Below are 17,816 nucleotides of genomic sequence, written 5' to 3'. Positions count from 1 at the left end.
CAGCTCAAGGGCGGCCACCAGGGTGCAGGGCTCCCCTAGCCACACGGTGCTCAGCCCAGCCGCCTCGCCCATCACATGTGGGGCAGGGGCAGTGCCAGCCTGCCCTCCATGCATGCGGGCGGTAGCCCTGCCCCGGCACCGGGAGGAGGCCTCGCCCAGTGGCAGCAAGCGGGGCAGAGAGCCTCCATCGTTCTCTGCTGGTTCCCCTGGCAGCCCAGGGCCCCCTCGCTGCCCATCTCTGGCGGGGGGCACGAGGGCGGCTGAGAGTAGGAGCGGCAGCCGCCGGGAGGGAGCAGGGCCTGGGACCCGCGGGGCCCGGGGAGGAGTCGCCATTTGAGCTCACATCTTGTGATATGTGATGAGTGTCTTCAAGCCCCAGCTCCTGGAGTCCCGGGATCGTGGGTGAATCTCAGCGTTCATTAAAACCAAACCAGAAAAAAAGAGGTCAGTTTCTGGCTCCCGGGGCTGTGGGGAAACGTGAACCGCGAGCGGCCCCAAGGCAAAGAACGAGCCCCCAGGTTTGTTCACTCCTGTGAGGTGGAGGCTAAGGGCTTCCGAATGCCCCGGTGGGGGGGCCGGGAGCTCGCTTCTCCCCCACATTAATGCCGACAAACCAACCTCAAGGAGTTTTAAAGCGTCAGAATTAAAGTCTCTTCCCAATGCGGAACGCCAGGGCTGGGCCTGCCTGCCCGTGCTCCAGTCGGCCACAGAGTCTCCTGGGGCCGGTGGATCCAGGATTGCCCATGTTAAATAAACTCCCAGGCGTTCATCCCCACCTTCTTGCCCCCCTGCTAGCCAGGGCCCGGCCCATGAGCTCCCCAGCCTGGTCACCTGCAATGAACAGCAGGAGACAAACCCAGGTGGAAAAATACATTGTCCTGCCCTGCCCCCCGGCACCAAAATTCATCCCCGGGAGAGCTGGGATGCAAACCAGACTTTTATTATTGAAATTAATGTGTGAATTGCTGCTGGGATATCAACGTCCATCATGATCGGTTTCCCCCCTCCCCCCCACAGCCCCATCCCCTTCCTGCATCCCCTGACCCCTGTTCTCTGCCTGCCCCTGCCCTGCCGCCCCCAACCCACCCCTGCCGCCCCCAACCCTGTCCTGCCACCCCCATCGCAGCTGCAGAGCCACTGGCTCCCTTCCGAGCAACGGTGCATCCAGCACCACGGCCCAGCATGGGGCTGAGTCCGACCCCAGAGCTCCCGCACAGGCAGGAGATTCCAGCCAGGACCCTCGGCCCGTCTGGGGCCAGGCACAGCCACCAGCAGCGAAGCTGGGGTGAGCTCGTGAGTGATGCGCCAGCCTCCTCCACACAGCACTGGGGGGGCAGGGTCCTGCAGTGGGTGCAGCTGCGGGGAGCTGTGGTGGATGCACCTGGGGTGTGGGGGGGGACACCTGTGTTGGGTGCAGGTTGAGGGGGCTCCTACTCAAAGGACTGTGGGTTTTAAAATGAGCTTTTTCTGGTCAAGTGAGTCGGGGGAGGCTAGATGTGTGTGTGGAGGGGGGGAATCTCTGCCCTGGCTCCCGGGGGCCCCCCAGCACCCCATCCCAGGAGCATCATGGGCCATGGGTGCTGGCACCAGCGGGGATGGGGGCGTGGAGTTGGGAGCTGTTGCTGCGCTCCCTGTTTTGCCGGCGGGGCAGCCACCCTCATGCTTCTGGCAGGGGTCAGGCAGGGAGTTCAGTGCCCTGCCACCAGGCAGGCCAGGCCCAAAGGTGGGAGGCAATGTTGGTCCCTGGGACAACCTGAGTCCAGGGCTGGGGCCCCGTCTCCCCGTCCTGCACCCCTGAGCAGGAGCCCGCGCTGGGGCCGTGGGTCCGAGGCTGCCCCCCTGCTCGCTGCCTGCCCAACTGCCCCCACTACTGCATCACGGACTCCTGGGTGAGCTTGCGGCGCAGCGAGGGGTTGAGCACAGGGTAGAGGGAGACGATGGAGGGCCGCGCCTTGAAGCTGGGGTAGATGCGCTTCAGCACGGCCCTGCGGAAGAGGATGTAGACCCAGGGGTCCAGGATCTGGTTCCAGGTCACCATGCGCAGGTAGATCAGCAGCAGCTCCTCGGTCTCCCGGGGGATCTGGTGGGGCAGCAGGCCAGGGGGAGGCTTCTGCAGGACTGTCTGGATGATAAATATCTGGGCGGGGGGGAGAAGAGAGGTTAGTGGGGGGGACAGGCACTGTTCACTGGAGGAGCAGGGAGACCGGGGGGGGGGGGGGGGACGACTCCTGCGACCACAGCTGTGTTGTGCCATGGCCCTTGTCCTGGTCATATTGCCACCTGCCTGGGGCCACATAGTGTATGTCTGTCCATCCTGCCACCTGCCTGGGGCCACACAGTATCTGTCTGTCCTGGCCATCTGGCCACGTGGTTGGAGCCACGTACTGTCTGGCTGTCTGTCCTGGCTGTCACATCCATCTGTCCTGGCCAGCCCACCACGCCGCGGGCCATGCAATGGCTGGCTGGCTGGCTGTCCATCCACCAGCCTCCTATGGCCTTGCAGGCTGAGGACCGGCCATCCATCCTCTCACAGGGAGGCTGCTGGGCACAGCCAGACCCTGGGGCGCTCTGGGTCTGGCTCCCAGCTGTGGGTCCTGCACCGGGTGTCTGGGAGTCCTGGCCTGGCAGCTGCAGCCACAGAAGGCACCATCTATATCCATCAACCCCCCCTTGCCAGGGTTCAGGGGGCCGCCGCTGGGAGGTGCTGGCAGCCCCTGGGGTTGGGTTTCTTATTTATTTCTATTCCCGTCGTGTCTGCAGCCCCAGGATCGGGACCTGCCCGGTGCAGCGCCAACACGGGGGTGGCTTTGGGGCTAGTGCATAAGGCTGGGACCCCGGAGCGCTGGGTCCCTGCTCTGCCATTGGCTCCATGGATGAGCCTGTTAGCCTCTCCGTGCCTCAGTTTCCCCCTGTACATGGGGGGGGACAAGCCTTCCCTCCTGCCGGGCGCTGAGGCATGCAGGGCGGGCGGCACCTAGCCAGGCAGGTGGGAGACGGGTGTGGGGGGGGGGGGGCAAGCCAGAAGGGGCAGGAGCCTGAAAATGGGGTGAATGCTGCAGCTTGACTGTGAAGGGCGGGGGAGGGAGAGACCCCCCCCACATTGCAGGGCGGGGGTGGGGGTTGGGACAGTCTGGGAGGGACAATCCGGAGCTCAGCTTTGGCCAGGTCAAGTTTAGGTGGTGCCAGAGAGATTGGGGGGGGGAGAGGGGGAATTGGACAGGATGGGGGGTGGGGCCAGGGGAAGGCGGGGTGCTGGAGAGGCAGGCCAGAGGGTGGGGGGTGGCAGGGGAGAGTTTGGGGGTGTTGGAAAGGCTGAGGTAGGGGATGGGGCAGGAGATTTGGGGGCTCCGGGGCGCTACAGCCAAGGGAGCGGCTGGGGGGCGCAGGGCAGTGACGGATTCTGCTGATCATTGCTCGGGGGCGGGGGGGAGCCCAGCTCAGGCCTGCCGGGGTGCGAGGCCGCGGGGCGAGGGGCTGCCTGGAGCCCTGGCGGGAGCAGGCCGAGCTGGGGGGGGGGGGGGGGCACACGCAGGATACGGTGCAGGGAGCCGAGCTCCGCGGGGAACCGTCCCCACCACAACCCGCCCCCAACACACACACACACACACACACACACACCAGTCTCAGCGCCCAGGACACCTGCCTTGGCCTTGGGTAGCCGTGGGGCTGGGACGAGCGAGGAGGGGCAGACGGCGGGGGAGGGGGAGGGGCAGACGGCAGGGCACCGGGGGAGGGGCAGATGGCGGGGGAGGGGGAGGGGCAGACGGCAGGGCACCGGGGGAGGGGCAGATGGCGGGGGAGGGGCAGACGGCAGGGCACCCACGGAGGAGGCGGGGGGAGGGGCAGACGGCAGGGCACCCAAGGAGGAGGCGGGGGAGGGGCAGACAGCAGGGCACCGGGGGAGGGGCAGATGGCGGGGGAGGGGCAGATGGCGGGGGAGGGGCAGGGCAGGGCACCGGAGGAGGTGGGGGAGGGGCAGACGGCAGGGCACCGGGGGAGGGGCAGATGGCGGGGGAGGGGCAGACGGCAGGGGAGGGGGAGGGGCAGACAGCAGGGCACCGGGGGAGGGGGCGGGCGGGGGCGTCTCACCAGCAGGGGTAACCAGCAGACGCTGGCGATGATCATGATGCCCACCAGCTGCACCATCATCTCCACTTCGCTGTCACGGCGGCGCTGCACGGCCTGCCGGTCGTGGTAGACCCGGCAGAGCGTCACCACGCTGACCGTGTTGAGGAGGAAGGAGAGGCCCACGGCCAGGCTGCCAAGCAGGGCGAAGAGCAGGCCGAAGGCGACGTTCCGGGCGTCCTGCAGCAGTGTGAGGAAGCACCAGGAGTTGGGGTACTGCAGGGAGTACTGGCCCAGGCCCAGGATGGGCAGCAGGCCCAGGAAGAAGGAGAAGGCCCAGACCAGGCCCACCGTGAGCCAGGCCCGGCGCTTGGACATGCTGGTGGAGCGGGAAAAGGGGCGGTTGATGCCAAAGAAGCGCTCGCCGGCCATGGTGGCGCCCAGCAGCAGCGGGCACTGGCCGAAGAAGACCATGGAGAGGCCCAGGAAGTTGCAGAGGTAGCAGCCGGGGTCGACCTGGGTCCAGTCGAAGTTGGTGAAGTGGTAGGAGATGATGATGGAGCCGGTCACCAGCAGGCCCATGAAGTCCGTGGCCACCAGGCCGCAGAGGAAGATGAGGAAGGAGGAGCGGGAGCGGCTGTGCATCTTGCGGGAGGAGCTGACCAGCACGCAGAGCGCGAAGAGGTTGGAGGCCAGGCCGATGATGCCGAAGGCGGTGGAGAACCAGCGCGAGGCGATCAGCTTCCGGCCGTTCTCGCTCAGGTTGGCGCTCAGGTTGGTGCTGCGGAAGCACGAGCCCAGCCCGCTGGCCAGGCTGCCGTGGTCCGGCTCCATCGTCGGCTCCCGCACGCACACGGCCCCTCCGCGGCTCGCCTCAGGCGTCCCTGCAGCCGGGCTCCATGGCGCCGCCGGCCCTTCAGGGAGAGAGGGGACAAGTCAGTGTCACGCCTGGCTCCGCCGGACGGCAGCTCCCAGCGCCACCCCCACGGTGCCCTCTCCCCTGGACTCCAGCGCGAGCAGCTTGGGCCAGAAGATGCCGAGGGCTGGGGCTCAGTGAGATTCATGCCCCACGTCAGGGAGAACCGCCGTGAACACCCCCCAGTCAAGGGCTGGCAGCAGGAGCTTCACCCCCCAGAGCCCACGCCTCTGCCACTCGCGCTCATGGCACAGCTGCTCAGCCGGCAGCAGTAGTAGGCTCTTACTCTCTAGCTGAGCCAGTACCTGGCTCCCTCAGTCAGCGTGTTGTGGAGCTCTGTGCTGGGGGGCCCAGGGCAAATGCTGCAGGGTGGGGCAGGGGCCAGTCAGGACTCCTGGGTTCTCTTCCAGGTGTCAGCACTCACTCGCTGTGCGGCCAGAGCCGCAGCCCCATCTCTTTGTGCCCACTGGTAACAGGATGCCCTAGCGCAGGGGGGGAGGCGCTGGCCTGAGGGGGCGGGGGCGGGGGCGAGGCTGTTACGCTGGGGCAGGTGTGTGTGTGTGTGGGGGGGAGCTCAGGGGGTGGCTCCCGTCTGGGGTAACGCCCAGACAGGCGCCAGGGCCTGCAGATTAGTGCTGCGAGATACAGCGGGCATTAAGTGACGACTGCCAGCGGGCCATGGGCTGGAGTCTGCCTGGCGAGAGCCACTGTCTTCAGCTAAAAGGAGGCGCCGTCTTCCGCCCTCCCAGGGCCCCCCCTTGAGCCGCAAGCCAGGGAGTTGGGGAAGAAAGTCCAGAGAGGAGCCCCCCGGAGCAGTCCTAGAAGCAGGTTGTGCGGCAGGGATCCCCTGACACTGGTGCTGCTGTCAGGCGGCTTTGACTGGTTGTTCTCTCCCGGTACTGACTGGACCCCCCACCCAGTCTCACTGCGCCCACCTGCCTTCCCTCCCGTACCTCAGCCCCCCCTCCCGGCCCTGCTCTCCCCATCTAGTGAACCGCCCACCCCCCAAAATCCAGCACAACCATCGCTCTGCTGGCCTGTTATGCCCCTCCCCACCTCCCCAAGGTTGGCCTGGTCTTTTTCAACACCAGGGCCAGGGCTGTCTATTACTCTGCCTGTGCAGCACCTGGCACACTGGGGCCTCGTCTCTGGCTGGGCTGTAGGTGCTACTGAAATAACAGCTGCACACATCCTTGGGCAGCGTTCACTTGGGTGGTCTCGATTCGGTCATTTCCTCTGTGGGCAGCGGTGATGGCACGGGGCTGCCGTGGTAAAGGCCTGTTATGCTGGGAGTTGGAGGCAATCTCCTTGAAAGCGGTGGCCATAACAGCTGCCTTCGGTCAGGAGAAATGTAAGAAACAATTAAGCGCCTTTCTGGAGCAAGCAGAGCCACCACCCAAAGCACAGGCACATGGAAGGTTGGAGCAGGAGTTGAGCCGGGGGCTTCCCATGGGTCAGATACCAAAACACAAGGGTGCGGGATTGATTAGGCTGCAGCTGCATGTGACAGCGAAGCAACAGAAACACATGGAGCAGGAGCAAAAAACCCTAACTAGCAGCCCTGGTTGTGTGAGCCTGAGAAAAAGCCAAGAGGAGAGCTTTTGGGCAGAGGGTTGGCTGAAAGGGGCTTGGGACTGTGAGCAAAGAAACTGGTTCCTGATGGTTGATGTCTGCTGTGTGCAGGGAAACAGGACTTTGTACATTCCTTGTAAATAAACAGGATTGCACAAAAGAAACACCGGATGTCGTCATCAATTTCTCCTCCTACTGGAAACGACCTGCAGGACCCTGAATATTGGCTAACCAGTCAGGTCAAACAGGCCCTTGGGAGCTGCAGCTGAAATGGGTGAGTGCTGAGCATCTGTACATGTCAGGAAAACCCATTGCACAGGGGGACGTGGCTGGCTCAGGGCGTTGGCCAGACATACTGGCATATGACAGCTTTCCTCTCTTGGTTGCTGGTTCCAATCCAGCACCAGTAGGTCGCTTGATGGCCCATGTGTGATGAGTTGTGGGAGTCTCAGTCTAGTTCTTTTGGCTCAGTGCTGTGGAAACTGCAGCCACTTCTGCTGTTGATGGGCCCTCCTGGAGAAGGGGATCCAGAGAGAGGCACACCTATGATGGGCCAGGTGGGAGCGTGATCCTGGGGCGGGGGAACCGACTCTGCTCCGCGTCTGCTTTCACGGGAAGTCGGCGATTCTCCGGGAGATGCTGAATAGCTGGTTTGGATTAGCAGCCCTCGCTCCGCGAAGGCACAACACGCTGCCCAAAGGAAAGTCGTTTGGGGCTGTTTATATGATTGCACTAATCCCCATTTGAGCATTGTTTAAAGAAACTTGTTTTCAGCTCATCTGCTGTCAAACAGCCCCTAAATAACCCAGGCTGCTCTACGCGCGGGGTGCCAGGACGCTGGCCGCGGTCACGCGCCTGCCCCAGGATGCTCAGAAGCTGTTTCTTTCCATTTGCCTCCTTGGAAAGTGAGCCTGCGTCCCAGAAAGGAGCTGGGGGGCATGACCAAGGAGCAAAAGCCAGTTCAGATGCGAGCAGAGGGGAGGGTGGTTGAGGCGACCTGTGGCTGGGGGTGGCAGCGTGGGATGGCCAACACTCAAAGGGGGGGATCGGGGCAGGGAATTTAGGGTCTGTTAGGAGCAGGTCAGCTAACCCGCTAGGACTCGTTCGCTGAATCAGACGCCGGCGCTGCCCCAAACTGCAGGTTTGGACACCAGCCCTGACCTCAGCCCGGCTGCACTGCAGGGCTCCCTGAGCTCCGGGACCCTCGTGTCAGAACCGGCCCCACTTCCCCGAATCGATGGGTTTGGGCTGGAGGCGAGGCCATGCGGAGCTCAGACGTTTGCACCTGAAACCGGGCAAAGCCGGACGCCCGCCTGGAGCTGAGACAGGTTCGTCTGGCCGTATCGTCTACCCAGGGTTCGAGCGCTGTAGTGCACTCGGGCACCGCGGTGCGGGGGGCCAGCCAGAGCGAGCGGGGTCTCGCGTCTCCGTCAGGCTATGGCCCCGGGGCAGGGGGCGGATCTGGCCCGGGGGCAGCATTGGGGGAGGGCGGGCACCGCGGTGCCCTGCCATAGGGGCCGTGGGCTGGGGCAGGAGGATGGCAGCTTCTCCATGCCCAGCGCTGGAGCGGTGGCTGTACGTGAGAGCAGGAGACGCCCGCTAAGACGGGATATTAGGTTGGGTTTTGAAAACCTGGGCCCTATCCGGCAGGACCTCACTCCTGTTTAACCCTTCGGCTCCTGGAGAGGGATGGCTGGATCCTCAGCCAGTGACCTGCTGCGGCGGGGTTAGAGGACCCTATTCAAAAGCCCATAAGCTGGGAAGAGGTCACAGTGCTGGCTGTCCCCCCACCCAGGCCAGGACTTCAGCCAGCGCTCCCCCCCCTCACAACTTGGCCACCTGCCTGTCTGGGCAGAGACCTTCCGTCTGCTGGGGCTGGACTGTAATACAGCCCCCTTCCCACGCGTGCACGGAGACAGAACCCAGGCCCTCAGTGCTGATGGAGCTCCTCCTCTAACTCTGGACCTGTGTGGGGCAGCTGGGGGGCCGGGGCTCTGCTGCCACCGTGTCAGGAGGAGACGTGGTTGAGCCGGGAGTGGAACTCAGGTCCCCACCCAGCGTGTCGCCCTGCTCTGGTCCCCTGCTCTCAGCACAAGCCCCGGGCCTGCGACACAGGCTCCCTCGGTTGCCCTTGGCTGGAGCAGGGCTGCGGATTGACGCCTCCCTCCCACTGGGATCAACCTTGGGAGCCCTGCCCCAGCACCTGAGCCACCAGCAGCCTGGGCTATCCGTGAGGGTCTGACACTGATTCCACCGGGCTTGGCCCAGGACCAGCCCCAGAAGGTCCAGTAACATGCTACAGAGCACGGCCGGTGCTTTCATAGTGACTCCCTGCCCTAGCACTTTACGCCAAGGACTTTAAAGCTCTTTATGAACATCCATTAACAAAGCCCCGTAACCGAGGAAGTCAAGTAGCAGGACTGATGGGGAAACTGAGGCACAGAGCAGGGCAGTGACTTGCCCAAGGTCATGCAGTCATCAGGAGAGCCAGGAACAGAATCCAGGCTAAATGGCTGGACAAAAGGATGGAGAGAAACTAACTGGGCAGAAATCTTTGCAGACTTCCTGAATTTGTCCCCATTTTAAAATCCGATTTAGGGCTACACAGGGAAATTAATCTGCATTAAGGTAGGGCTTGAATTAAAAGCACTAGAGCAAAGCCAGAATAGCTCCCCGTGTGGACACACGCATTCCTCAGAATGCGTGCCTTTTTCTGGTTTAGTTTAATCCACTTTTGGAATCAGAGTGTCTATACAGAGAGTGAGTCTGGTCAATTTCCCCATGTAAACAAGCCATTGGTTACATCAGTTCAAACCCTCCTGCTTCAGTTTCATTTAAGTTCATTTCATCTGCAGCTGTGAGGTTTCCGTTTAGACCATGGCCTTGTAAATCTGTCCTTGAACAGATCCAAACTCAGTGTCCCCTTGTAGGGCAGTCGAGGGCTCATCGGATCCTCCGGCACCCAGCCCAGCATTCCTGACACCTGGCCCTGTCTGTGCCTCTCAGCTGCTAGTCATCACAGGCTGTGTGGGCATTGGAAACAGCTTTCCTGGGAGAGCTCGGCCTTTCTTCTTTGTTGGGCAGCCAAGAGTGAGATCTGGATTCATGAATCTTTCCGACCATCCTATGGGACTATGTGAGTGTCATTTTCTGGCTGCCCTGGGCCCTGGTTATCATTTCATAAACAAAGAGCCAAGAGATGCTTTCCATCTGAACAACCTTATTATTGTCGGACGGAGAATGAGAGGAAAGTCCCGGAGGGAGAGCACAGTGTGGGTGTCTCCTCTGGAACAGCCTGCACTGAGCTGAGGACAAAATGGCAGCCTAGCTTTGCAGAGCCCTTTCCAAGGGCTGTGTGCAGACTGCCAAGACCTACCAGTTACATGGCCCCACGTGCCCCAGTGCACAAGATCCGGGGAGTGCCCTTGTTATGCACCAGCATGGGGTGAGAGCCGACGCGGGGGAGGAGGAGTGGCGGGGCTGCCTCTAAGCCCTCGCTGCCCAGCAGAACAGCACACGGGAGCGGCCATCAGATTGTCTCTGCACACGATTCACTTTGGAAGCAGCTTCTCAGCAAAGGGGACTGGCCCAGGGATCCCTTTCCTGAGCCACGCCACTGGCTCAGGTTTTCCAAATCCTTGGTGGTCTTGAGAGGCCACATTTGATCCAGGTTTTCAAAAACGTTGCTGCCCCTCACCCTGCTTGGGGCATACGTTGGTAATCCTTTTTCGTCCTAAACCGGATTCACTATATGCGCCCTGGCCATGCAGCCACCTCTAGGGTGGAACGTGGCGGCTCTTTCCACGGAGCACAGCAACGCTGCACAACAGCCTAGGGAAGAGGAAGGATGCCGCCGTGTCCAAGTGTCCCGCAGAGGGAATTCCACCTGGGCGAAAGACCGCCGACTCCCGCTGGATATTCACACAGCCTTGCTAACGCATCCCACTGCTCACAGCAGAGCTGGCGATAAACGGCCAGGGCTGGATTCATTTCCACCAGGGCAAAGGTGCAGATTGTCTTGCGTGTTTAAAGTGGCCCCCGGATCAGCTCTGAGCTCATCCTGCACTTGGTGACCCTCTGTGGCTCATCTATTGCAACATCCAAAGCCCTGTGTGGGAGGGAGTAGAAAGGGCTTTTGACCATATTCAGTTGTATCTGCCGTTAAATTGAGCAGCATCTGCTTCCATTTAGGCCACCCCCCTCCATCAGGAAGGATAAAGCAATCCTGCTGCTGTTGTAATAAATCCTTCCAGGAAACGCAGAAGGCTGAGTCCAGCAAGGTGCTGTGTTTAATTACTCAGAGCCGTGTGCGCCAAGGGACGGCCGACATGCCCCGCTGGAGTCACGGGGAGAGCCAGCTATTCTGCACCTCTGGCACACAAGGGCGCAGACGGGGGGACAGCAGTGGCGGGCTGGACAAATAATCGATTTTTCAATTCACTGGCAGGCGCGAAAATCAGGAAACGTCGTTTGGGGTCAAAACAAAAGCCACTTTTTTTGACAAAAGGAAACGTCTTTTAAAAAGCCTCTTGGGCGGAAGGCGATGATGCTTCATTTCAAAGCTGAGCCTTTAACAGTAACTAAAGGAACCTTCGAAAGGAAAAGCTTTGAAATAAAAAAATCGAAACATTTCCATTGTTCCAGATTTGGGGGGCGGGGGGGTTTCAACCTAAACAATTTGGCGGGTTCCACACGAAGCCACAAAATGTTTCTGAGTCGCTACAGCTGCATTTCTCCCGCCGGAAAAAAATCTTCATTCAGCAAATTTCACGCACCTGCAGCTACAATGGCCCGCGTCAGCCCCGGGGGTGATCCTGGGAAGCGACGGCCCTGCTCTAAAGTCTGAGGTCTCGGAGCCCAACTTCCTGGGCCTGATTCTGAGCCAATGTACTCAGGAGTAAGTCCACTGATGGCTGTAGCACCGCAGTGGTGCAAAGCAGCGTCCAGGGATCAGAGCCAGGCCTTGTGTCTATCATGGGGCGAAGTCTCCTGGGCATGAGGGGTTTGAAATCCAGGCCAGGCGTGGAACTTCCTCAGGGGCAGGTCACTGAGACAGCCTGTGCAAAGGGCGGGTGACCTGCCTGGACCGTCACGAAATGGCCACAAAGAAGGACTGAGTGGCAGTGAATCTGCTGGGTTCGAGCGGAGCAGGCTGGGTCAGGATGTCTGGATTCTATTCTCTCCTCTAGCACAGATTCAGCCTGCCCCGGTCATTCTGCAAAACTCTTCATTTCTCTGCCCCCCATCTCCAAACTGCAGCCGATCAGCACTGGTGACTTCCCTGGCCGTGTGGGGGGCTGGGAGGAGGAACTGACGAGCGACATTTGAAAAGCGCTCTGAGCACCTTCAGCCAAGCGTCCGGTGCTGTTTAGACAGCGAACTCTTTGGGGCAGGGCTTCCCTGCTAGGACTGCACACCGCGCCCGGCACGCCTCAGACCCCGGCGCAGCTGCGGCCTCTGGGTGCTGCCACAAGCATCAATCAGACGAATAAACAGAGGTCAGGCGAGGGGCCTCCAGGAAGCAAACTCACCCCAATCTGAGGCTGAGCCCCCACCGGTCCGTCTCCGTCCCTCAAGCAGGGGCCAGAGCTCTGATTCCACTGGCTACCTCTTGAATTTCCCACCCTTCCTTCAGTGACGCTCTCTGCATTAGGGGGACCATTTAGGACATTATTTAACATCAATATTTCCAAATGACAAGAAGTCATATGAGCTAGGCCATGCCAGGTACCGTTAGGAGAGGTTAGAATTTGCTAAGTTTGCTGATCTGGTGTCTGTGTTGGTGTCATATTTGTTCTGGATATGTTTGATGTCTCTGTATGTCAACTTGGGCTATGTTTCTGGGAGGATGTCAGCATCAATAAGCTGCTTAATGACCCATTAAGGGAACTCGCAGGTACGAGCCCAGGGAGAGAAGTCAAGCTAGGGCTACATCTTTATGTCACCAGGATTTACCCAGGTGACCCTGGACACCATCATGTTTCTGTAAATTTCCACAAGCAGCATAGCAAAGGGACATAGAATCATAGAATATTAGGGTTGGAAGGGACCTCAGGATGTATCTAGTCCAACCCCCTGCTCAAAGCAGGACTAACCTGAGCTAAATCAGCCCAGCCAGGGCTTTGTCAAGCCGCAGCTTAAAAACCTCTAAGGATGGAGATTCCACCGCCTCCCTAGGTAACCCATTCCAGTGCTTCACCACCCTCCTACTGAAAAACTTTTTCCGAATATCCAACCTAGATCTCCCCCACTGCAATTTGAGACCGTTGCTCCTTGTTCTGTCATCTGCCACCACTGAGAACAGCCTAGCTCCATCCTCCCTGGAACCCCCTTTCAGGTAGGTAAAGGCTGCTATCAAATCCCCCCTCATTCTTTCTTTTGCAGACTAAACAAGCCTAGTTCCCTCAGCTTCTCCTCATAAGTCTTGTGCTCCAGCCCCCTAATCATTTTTACTGTCCTCCGCTGGACTCTCTCCAACTTGTCCACATCCTTTTTGTAGTGGGGGGCCCAAAACTGGACACAATATTCCAAATGCGGCCTCACCAATGCCGAATAGAGGGGAATAATCACTTCCTCCGATCTGCTGGCAATGCTCCTACAAATGCATAAAAGACATAAAAGGTAGCTGCTGCACCACATCCATATTGTCTGTCTCTTCATTCCTGCTTCCTACCTACCTCTGGATCAAAGCATCTGTATCTGAAGCTGTGAAACAAAGGACTAAGACCCATCCAGGTACTGGATGTACATTAGAGGGACTATACAAGCCTGCAAATGCCACAGTTCTCCTGAAAACCTGATATCCATGGACTTTCAAATCATTTGTATGTATCTGCTTGCTTTGACCATTTAGCATTTCTCTTATTGTTTGTTTCTTTCCTTTTATAATAAACCTTCCATTTTAGTTACTAAAGGATTGGCTGGCAGCGTGGTGTTTTCGGTAAGATGCAAACATATATTGACCTGGTGCTGTGGCTGACCCTATGGGGTCAGGAGAACCTTTTTGGTAAAGAGCATAGAGTTTTAAATAACTTCTCTCTTTACTGGACCTACTGGCTGATTGGGAGCCAGAGACTTTTAACTTCTTGTTTTAACTTCTTGATCATCAGTGTGGGGTTCAGAAGCGCTGTTGGTGAATTTACTGCAGTGTTAGCCACCAGTTTGGAAGAATCTGCTCTCCTTTTGCAGCCTGCCCTGCCCTTGGCATTTTCAGGTGGCTGCCCTAGGCACGGCCGGGTCACAGCCTTCAGGCATCAAGACCAGTGTCCTCCGCGTCTCACAGTGTAGGTGCTGCTCAGTTAGCTGAAGACCTGCTGTGGCTGAAGCCAGTGAGCGATTCCTGTCAGCTGGAGCGCCCCCGTCCCCAGAGGGCAGCCTAGGCACTGTATGCGTCGCCGATGAGGAAGCAGGTGCCAGAATGTCTCGTGGCAAAAACGCAGCAGCTTCGATTCCCCAGCAGTCGTGCCTGGAATTTATCAGCCTGGCCTGGCTGCCAGAATGAACGGCCCAGGACTGTGCTGGGAATTAGTTCCAAGGGAGGTTGCTGGATGTTTTGATCCTGAAAATCACCATGTGGTTCCCAGCTGGGGAATGTGAGGAATCCCGGCTGAAGTCTGAGCTCAGGCTGGGCCTCGGGCACTGACTCCTGCTGGGAGAGGCTGAGCGTACAGCAGCTGTGAACTTTCCCCTCCGACAGCCCAGCCTCTTAGCCTACGCCTTGCCTCCAGCTGCAGGGCGGGAGGCTGGACCCACCATGCAGGAGCTGCTGACTCGCTGCGTGACTTTGGGAAAGTCCGCTCCATCTCTGTGCCTCAGTTTCCCCATCTCCACACCACAATGGGATCAGTGATCCCGCTGCAAAGGTCTTTGTGAATGGTGCTGGAAAACAGCCAGTTTCAATTACTGTTTAACAGACCTTATCTAAAGCCAAACTTCCCCATGAAAAATTAGTGCAAGACGCCGGTGTCTGCAATCACCCCACTGCCGCAACTCTTGGGACCATTTTACAGCCCTCATCGTCATGTTGCCAATGCCCTCCCCTCCCCGACAGCTCTCACCTTGGGCTGCCCCCAGGGGGTGCCAGTCCCTCTGGACAGATCTCACCTTGGGCCACAGCCGTGGGCATATCGGCACCCTCTGATCCTTGCCCACCAGCCCCAAACATTCACAGCTCTCTGGGTGCTGACGAGTTCTGTCCCCAGCAGGAAGCTAGGGGCGGACAAGGGGCAAGCTGCTGCCTGGCTTTCCTGGGCAAGGGAGGGAGCTGTTGTTTAGAGCAGCCAGGCCTCGCTAATCCCCTCGCTGCGTTGATGATGGGCTGGGATTATTTCAGACGCTGCCTCAGTGCTAAAGTATCCCCCAGATCCATTAGGACAGGCGCCCACATGGCCCGCTGAGCTCCCGCAGCCTGGCTGGTTGGGAAAACACGGACACAAGCCATGCGGGCAGGACCAACGAACGGTCACACCCGTGGGCCGGATTTCCCCAGTTAATCTGCACACTTTAGCATGCCAGCCCGAGGCGTGGGGCGTGGGGCACCGACCTCAGCCCAGCGTCCACAGCCCCGTAACTAATTGACAAAATCTCCACTGTTTTTGGAAGTAAGGTCCCAAGCAGCCTTCAAGTCACAGGACGGGCAGGGCCTGTTTCATCTCTCCCAGGCAGATGGTGGTGTGGGTGTTTCATTCCTGCTTTGGGAATCAGTCCCAACCCCAGCCCATCCCACCCTGGTTCGGATCAGAGATGGGAGGCCACTGGCCCTTTTCGTTCACCGTTTGTTTTCAGCTCATTTCGGTGCCTTTTCGCTGGTGGGAAAAGTCGGTTTCCATTCAGACTGCGAGTTCTGAGCCGACACCAGGCGATTCGCTCTTGATCCCGGTGTCAATACGGAGCCCGCCCGCAGGGTGTTTGTACTGGCATCGCTAGTCCGTTAGCCCCTAAGGACCTCGATCCTAGATCAGGTTCCCGCTGTGCAAGGTGCTGTACAAAGATGCCACGCGCAGGTGACCCCTGCCCCAGGGAACTCACAGGCTTGGTCGGCGACAAGACACATGAGGGGACGAAACAGACACAGCAGGAGGTAGCAGTAGCGCTAGCCTGTTTGTGCACCATGAGCAGCGGCCTCAGGCGACTGCCAGCCAACCCTCGTCAGAGCTGAGTGCCGGCTGGCCCTGCACGGCGACAAGATTTGTCTCAGCGAAACGGCGCAAGTGCCTCCAGTGCTCCGGCCCATGATATCCCTGACGCCCCCCCTCTCTCCTCCTCCGGAGCACATCTGCTTTTCCCACACAGCTGCTGCGTGTCCGCAGGAAGCGCCAGGCAGCTGAGAGCACAGACAGGAGGTGACGGGCAGCTGCCGTTTCCCGTTTGGATCAGCACTGGTTTGTTTTTTAAACCCGATTCTCTCCGACAGGATCCAGCCTCATTTTATGGGATTGCCCCAGCTCAACACGAACACCAGGTTCCCACCTTCCGGCTCGCTTTGCTTCTCTCTGGCGGGGTCAGAGGGGAAGGGACAATTCAGCTAAACTCCGATTAAAACTCTGTTTTCTAACTCGCTTCTGGTCTCGTCACTGGCCGTGCCAACCGGAGGGTGTGAGCCCAGGCGTACACAGGGTCCTGGCTGTGCACTTCTAAGTGCCTGAATCCTGTTTGAAAATGAGATTTCGGCTCCTAAATCAGTTAGGCATGGCAATGCCTGCACCAATCTGGGTCCAAGGGTCCCAGCCCCACCCAGGTTGGGGGGGAAGCTGCCCTGGGTTTCTAGCTCTCCCTTGGACACCCAGAAGAAAGAGGGATCCAGACCTCTCAAATGTCCCAGGCTTTGCTGGATGTGCTGCATTTTGGCTGGCTCCAGCCGCCTGCTGCACAGAGACAGTCGTAGCTTCCCCAGGAAGCCTCGGAGAGGGTTGCTGGTTTGGAAGCCCGGAAAGCACATGGTCACCTCAACCGATCACTGCTAGTATTTCCTGCACTTCACAGCTCCTATGTAGCTCACACACAACCTTCAAAGGCTGCCAAAGGTTAGCCACCCCCGGCTCCCTCCTTTACAGGAAGTTAACGAGGCAATTGCACATTGTGATTTCGGGAGCAAAATGCAGCTCACTGACACAACAGACCAACCTTCACGCTGCCTTTCGGACAGAGCGTGCTAGAGACAGGAGCTGTGGTCAGGCCATATCTAACCACGTGCTTCCGAGACCCAGCAGCAGAACCCAGCATTTCTGATCTCCAGTATTTTATTGATGTCGAGCAAATAGCAGTTAATCTCACCAGCAAAGCACATTGTCCAGCACCCCTAGTGACGGGTCCCCAGGACAGCTAAAAAATCCTCTGTAATTCCAGAGGTAACAATCCCTGCTGGGATCTGAGACTCTAGGTTTCATGAGTGACTCTGGGAGGAGCATGTCACGGCTGCATGTGATAGCGTTTGTTTTCTTTTAAAGAAAACAGATTTAATTCACCCAGTCAGAAACCAGGCTTAACCACAGGTTATCCAGATAAAAAGCATTATGCTCCATCAACCGTGGGGAGTCACACACCAAAACCCAGCTGTTCTACAGGTCAGCCATTTGTCCCACTGTCTGATTGTGGCTAGCACACACTGACTGGCGTGGATGTTGAAAAGCAAGGCGGCCCCACTCCTGCTCTGTTACTGTAACTGCAGGCAGAGTGCGCTTAGCATCAGCTGGACAGCACATTCAGCACATTCAGCTGGACAGCCATACTAAAGTCACATCTATGGCACACTGGCATCCTACCTCCGTCACTCAGATGAACCACACACGCCCTGCCCGAGTGCAAGAACAGCTCCTGCTCCGCGCACACACATCCAGCCAGAAGCAGGTTAATCTAATGGATACGGCTAAGACCGGCAGGCCAGGTCCTGAAGCTTTTAATCAGCATTTACTCGGGAAAGTTTATTTGGAGAGAATCCAAGGGCCACTGCCCTGCCCCTTGCACCAGGGCAACGTCAGTGATTTTCTGGCACAGTCGTGCCATGCACCCTCTTTGCCCTGCATCTTGTGCATCTTTGGTACCAGACAACGGAGAAGGAGACCCCAGATGTCCAAACCAGAGACGGCACAAGCCACAAATCTCTGATCCAGATTTCAACCATCCCAAAATTCAGATTGCTGAGATCAGAGAGGTTTTGACTCAGTCCGTTGCAGAGAAAGGCACCATTTCATAGCCTCCCAGAAAGTCAGAGAGAGAAAGGACCTCACTGAGCCTCCAAAACTTGAGAAAACTGCAAAATCCAGAT

General features: G+C 58.8%; 1 protein-coding gene across 1 annotated transcript in view; it reads right to left on the bottom strand.

The window, feature by feature from the left end:
• Nucleotides 1-1,774: 1,774 nt before the first annotated feature.
• The window catches only part of TBXA2R (thromboxane A2 receptor), a 34,452-nt gene continuing 18,410 nt past the window's right edge, over nucleotides 1,775-17,816 (bottom strand). Inside the window, exons 2-3 of the mRNA XM_067554189.1 lie at nucleotides 4,090-4,979; nucleotides 1,775-2,137 (exon numbers count right to left, since the gene is read on the bottom strand). Coding sequence (XP_067410290.1) covers nucleotides 1,868-2,137; nucleotides 4,090-4,979 — 1,160 coding nt within the window. The 3' untranslated portion in view covers nucleotides 1,775-1,867. The remainder of the gene's footprint in view (nucleotides 2,138-4,089; nucleotides 4,980-17,816) is intronic.

Source organism: Emydura macquarii, unplaced genomic scaffold (genome assembly GCF_026122565.2).
Source record: "Emydura macquarii macquarii isolate MOO-44397 ecotype Brisbane River unplaced genomic scaffold, CSIRO-AGI_Emac_v2 contig_306, whole genome shotgun sequence".
Classification (NCBI taxonomy): Eukaryota; Metazoa; Chordata; order Testudines; family Chelidae; genus Emydura; species Emydura macquarii.
Note: the sequence above shows the minus strand (reverse complement) of the source record. Positions and strands in the feature narration are given on the sequence as shown.